At 33.7% G+C, this 6,145-nt stretch overlaps 1 protein-coding gene across 1 annotated transcript; it reads left to right on the top strand.

The window, feature by feature from the left end:
- Window positions 1-4,825: 4,825 nt before the first annotated feature.
- LOC105694323 lies at window positions 4,826-5,434 on the top strand. Its single transcript, XM_023433665.1, has 3 exons — window positions 4,826-4,833; window positions 4,945-5,155; window positions 5,243-5,434. The coding sequence occupies exons 1-3, from the start codon at window positions 4,826-4,828 to the stop codon at window positions 5,432-5,434; spliced, it is 411 nt and encodes a 136-aa protein (XP_023289433.1).
- The last annotated feature ends 711 nt before the right edge of the window (window positions 5,435-6,145 follow it).

The raw sequence follows: 6,145 nt of genomic DNA, 5'->3' as shown, positions 1-6,145 counted from the left end.
TTTTGTAATAAGGAACGCATTGAATGTCCTGGGTTTCTTTCGTACAGAAATAAAAACACACTTTTTCTAGTAATTATTTATTGCTAAAGTTTGTTACATTCTCTATTATTAAAGCTATTACTGCTATTACAGGTTATTTCAAATTTTGATGATTAAGACGTATGAAAATTTTAAATAAACAGAAGAAGGTAGGTTGAGTAGAAAGTAAAAAATGAAAATCATAGACGTCACCAAAGTTATACAGGGTTCTGAATAAATAATACAGATGTCATTGGTTAATGAGTAACGCGCAAGCGCAAAATTAGTTCTTAACTTCCGTCTACTAGGTCAGATGACGCTGCAAACACCATTTAATTTCTCCGATTAGAGTGTCACCCCCCTGGTCGTTGTTGACAAACAGCAACTAATGAGCGAAGCGAATTTCTCCCCTCTACCGTTTCAGTAAAAAAGAATCGGTTTCTCGATTCTGAGGGTAAAGAATCGATTTTCAAGGAAATCGAATACTGAAGAATCGATTCTAAAAATCGAACCGGAATCGAACATCCCTACCATCGACGAATGCCAGTGTACCTGGCGCGAAAATTTTGTAGAGAGTGTTATAAAAAAAATTGTAAAGTGTTAGGATAAAAAATTGCTAGAAATCGGACCAAAAATGTGACCACCTACTGTCCAGATTGCATTGACAAGCTACATTTATGTTTAAAATGTTCTAACACAGCACCGCTAAATGCAAGATGTTCTAATATTTTTTTTTATTGATGTTCTAATAAAAATGTTTAATTGTTCAATGGGGCACTTTTTATTTCAATGTATCTTCTAATTAGCGGTTATATTCAAAATGCACTAACTGTCAATTTTTACAATTGTAAGAAGTTCAGGCGCTACGGTCACCAATGACCACCGCAGCGTCACAGGAGAAACCGTGACCGGTCATATATGACCAACGTGGCAGTCAAAGTGTTAAGCAATGAATTGATTAATTAACCAACCAGTGAATAAATGAATGACTTAATTAATTAATTGGTTAATTATTCAATCAATCAGTGATTTATTGATTAATTATGTATTTAAGGAATGATTTTCAAATTAATTATTTGATCGATTTATAACTGTATTTATTCTTATTATTTTATTCATTTATTAAATAATTTCTCATATTAAAATGAAATTTTTCTGGAAGAACGTCAGACATAAGCGCGAGGCCCTACAGACTTTAGCCACGCTGCCTCGTTGGTCAACTTCAACTACTAATAACTCGATGAAAAATGTTCTGAGTAAAAATGGAAAAGGAACTTCTTGATGAAACCTTGAGAGGTTTACTGTCAATTATGGAACACCCTGCATATAAAACGTCAAAATATTTATAAAACTTTTCTCCACACGGGGTATACTGAATCATTTGAAACTTTAACATGTAATTATGAAGGCCATAAGAAAAAAACGTGATGCTAATGAAATTTCATTTTTCAAATCAAATATGTATTCTTGATTCTAACCCGGGATAAACAAAATTTTTTATTAAAAAAGAAATTTTATGAGCACCACAGTTTTTGTTAAGGGAATGTGAAAGTGGCACCTATGGGATCATGAAACTTTTCGCTGAACTGGGTGTACCAAATCGTTTCAAATTTTACAACATGAATATGGAATCTATAAAAGAGTTCGACACTCATGAAATTTCATTTCTTTTGGAAAATTTAAAAAATACCTATATACAAATTCTTGAAGAATTGAAATTTCATGAACTTTAGGACCTTCCTTATAATCTCCATATATGTGTTGTAAAGTTAGAATCGATTCGATAAACCCAATTCAGAAAAAAGCTTCATAAACAAAAGCTTTTCGACGCCACTTTCACATCACCTTAAGACCTAAATCACATGCCGAAGATTCCAACGATTTGGTGCATCCACTTTAAACAGAAATTTTATAAATATTTTGACATTTTATATATATAGAATGACCCCTTCATATCACCTTAAAACATTTATCAAATCTTGTAGAAATAACCCATAAATTAATATGAAGAATCATGTGAGAAACAGACATCTAACGACTTATATTTTCCATGATAATTTAACAACTTTGCATAGAAATATATCGCAAGTCAAATGACATTTTTAGTTTCTAGTTTTTTAAGGAACGGAACACGCACTAAATAGTATTCATTACGACATATTATGAATGCATTAAATTTTAAGTCAGCAGATAATGTTAAACTCATAACTTTATGTTATATTGTACAAAGAACAAACATTTATGACTGAAACAATGATTTCAACATTTCTTGCGCATGAACGCATAATAAAAGCCAAATAGAATTTAATTTCTTTTTTAAAGGAAAATGGTCAATTCTGTACTCGAATTTATTATAAAACAAATAAAATCACAGCTATCTTTTAATATTCATTAATCAATGCACTACATAATATTCATTACCACATATTATGAAAGCTTTAAATTTAAACTCAGTAAATAAAATTAAACCCATAAGTTTATATTATATCGGACAAAGAATAGACATTATGACTGAAACAATTTGATTCCAACATTTTTTATGTGTAGAAGCATAATAAAGGCCAAATAGTGTTCAATTTATTTTTAAGGGTGAAATAGCCAATTCTGTGCTTGCATTTATTATAAAGCAAATAAAATGTCTTATACATTGTGCAATGTAACTGTCAGATTTAATATAGCAAAGCTGTCTTTCAATAAACTCATTAATTAACAAAGTCATACGACTATTAGATATCATATTGATATTTTGTGGAAACAAATATTTAGTACAAACTTTTCTCAAATGAAACACGTGCTAGTAAAAAATGAGACGAACCGTACTGGTTTACAGGATTTAGAAGTACATTCTAATTTCATACAGGTAATCTTCGAATCAAATTCGAAAATCGACATCCACTTCTTGGTTTTTCCTCATAACAAAACACTTCCTTCCAGAAATTAACTACAAACTGAATCACACGTTTGCCGGCAAAACATTTAACGGTCAAAGCCAAGGACAAAGAACACAGAAGTATCCATAGAAGACCAGTGTTGAGATTTGATATCCAGTAAATAGTAACCAAGCGGTATGATAGATGGCAGCACGGGCGATCAAATTGTGGAACCTACCGGCCTCCGGCCGTGTTCGTAAGACTCCGGCCGGGCGCGTAACGCAACTAGAGTTCTAAATCCAGTAAGTTACGTCAGAAACGAAGAGAAATTCCCGGTAACTTATCGGTAATTTCTCCAAAGCCTTTTTTATCGAGAAATTATGAGAATTTGAATTTTTCAACAGAGCGAACGAGGGGTTTCGATTAGCTATAGAGAAACATCGTAGAGAGGAATTTCCGTTGTACGTTCTCCGTAGCCAATCAAAACCTCCCATTCGCTTCGTCGCAGAATGAAATATCAGTTCGTTTGAAACAAATCACGTGGAATTTTCCGTGAAGTTGTACATACGTGAATATTTTTAGCTGGAGGTAAATACGACCCTATAATCATTATTTTCTAATAGTAATTATTACTCTTTAGCTTGAACTTTGAAGTTGATTGAAAAAAAAAAGTTATTAAACGAAGAAACCTAAAGTATAAATAACAAAATTAACATTCTCTTAAATTCTCAATGTCCCCAGTAACTTCCGGTATGTTTCACAGTTACCTTCTCCAATTTAATGTTACCGAGAATTTTCGAACTCTACTCGCCCCTACGCCATCTTTTACTCGGCGCGTACTTCTGTACCTAAAATAAATAGTTTTTTGTGTATTAACCACTCTGTGCGTCTACCAGTTTATTTCCCCTCGCTCGGTGCCCCTTGTAGGCCTATTCTCGAACTCGTAACGGCAACTGTCGTTATCGTTACGTTACCGATGGTCATCGCTTGTTCTACCGATAGCTTTACGAATGGCGTATTCTGTAAGTGCTCCTAGTGACACCCTATCGATACAAAACGAGCTAACGACATCGTTACGCTATCGACAATGCCCTATTCGGCATAACTGTTTTCAACGAATGAAATTTCACGTTTTTTTAAGATGAATTTCTGACCACTGAAAGGTACCCATTAACCACTTGCGCTATAAAGACGTGCCACGCACGTCGAGATGCTTTTGTTTCAAAACTGCCAGCGACATGTATACCACGTCGATAGGCATTTGTCGCAGAAACAAAATCGACGTGTCCGGCACGTCGGCTAACAGTTGGATCGTTCATTATTTGTGCTACAGTTCCAGACTGCACGACATCGCGTAGCGTCATCGATATCTTGAAAATATTTCAGAATCGATAGGGTATGTTGTACAGATGTTATACCGCATGTTATATTGTAGAGCGCGGCACGGCAACAAAAAGTTAAATCGTAGCGCAAGTGGTTAAAAATAGTGGTTCACAGCAGCGAAGTTCAAAGTTTTTCAATAGCTCTATATTAAAAAGCAGTTTCAACACTACTCAATGTAATCGTTTCTTATATTAGTATTTGAAAGTCTTTTCTTTTAATTGTACTTAAATAGTAAAATAATTTCATTACAGTTTATAGGTTTAACAGGTTAGCTATAGTAGCATTTTAACAATAGAATAGCGTCTAGAGAACAAAGAACAATAGAGAAGCTTTTTTTCTATATCACAGAATATTGGTATTAATTTCTGTAGTAATTTTTTAAGATTAACTATTTAGTTTTTATTTCCAGCAGTACTTTAATACTAGAATAGTTTTTGACAGTAGTATTCTTCTATTTATTATTAATTGAATTCGTGTTAAACTTAACATTACTGCTGCTTCAGATAAATTTCTGACCGTTTTTATTAGTGTTCTTAAAAAAAAGAAAAGAAGAAATGGAATTGTAAGTAATTATTGCATGATTATATATAATATGTATTAACTTATAAATACTAATGTGAATGCAACTGTACTATTTATTTAAAATATGTATACATATGTAATTCATTTGTAGGTCAGTGAAGAAAAGTCGGCAAGGAAGAGCCAATCTTCGACAAATCAATACCATGATAGACTACATGGAAAAACATCCCCATGTAGCAAGAAATAAATTTACGACGCTACATGGCAAGGATAATATTAAATGGAGTTGGAACACGATGGCCGATCATTTAAACTCGTTATCAAATGACACCAAAGTGAAGGACGTTAAGTCTTGGAAAACGGTGCGTGTAAATTCAGTCCACAAATGTCCACTTACAGAGTAAAAAGAATGACTATGCATGTTGGAACATAATTGATTTTATTTATAGACATGGAGAGATTATAAAACAGAAGTATCCGAGAAAGTGCGCAAATTAAGAAGCAATAGAGCACAGACGGGAAACAAAGCCATCGACATTATTCTTAATGATTTGGATAAACGTGTCTTAGGAATCATAAGCCACCAATATGCTTCAGGCGTAGACCCATGCCCGAATGCCTTTCCGGAAGAACATCTATGATATGGGCTAAACGAATTAGGAGAAATTGGACCACTAATGTGGAAAAAGGAAATAATAAGCGGTTTGAATTCCTTAATAAAGCATTTATTACGAATAGAATAAAACAATAACGTTATAACAGATAAGGTTTAGAAGATATTAGTGTTATTAAGAAAAAAATCGTGTCAAGTTAATTAAATTACAAGTATACAAGCTTAATTAGGGAAACAAGATGTAGGCGTACCTGGATTTAATATAATCCACCAATAGAACAGACTGATCTCTTTGAATCGACACTTGACTTTGAGAATGGAATTGGATGATGCTGCGGACGTATTCGCATGGACTCGTCTGAACTGAACTGGAACTGAAACTGAACTGAATTGAATTCGCGCTCTTGAGACATGAGCCCTTTTAAAGGGGTTGATCTTTCCTTTCAGTGACCTAATCGATGGAGTGAGATTTCGAGACGTCTAAACATCGATATCTTTAGTTTGATAATCGATCGGTTTGTCATGCTGTCTAAATTGATATCAGTACGCCGTCTTCCGATTTCCCTTTACAGTTTATAAGATCTTAGCTTAAATACGCGAGACGCTCGTAATTCAGCTCCAACGAGTGATAATAAAACTCATTAGTACTTATATCTGGAGATAATCTATCGGGTGGGTTACGCGGGACGTAACAACATCACAAACAAAATTTGATCGAGACAACAGGAACATTAGAATT

This window comes from Orussus abietinus, unplaced genomic scaffold (genome assembly GCF_000612105.2).
Source record: "Orussus abietinus isolate OABI.00-Male unplaced genomic scaffold, Oabi_2.0 scaffold1013, whole genome shotgun sequence".
Classification (NCBI taxonomy): Eukaryota; Metazoa; Arthropoda; class Insecta; order Hymenoptera; family Orussidae; genus Orussus; species Orussus abietinus.
Note: the sequence above shows the minus strand (reverse complement) of the source record. Positions and strands in the feature narration are given on the sequence as shown.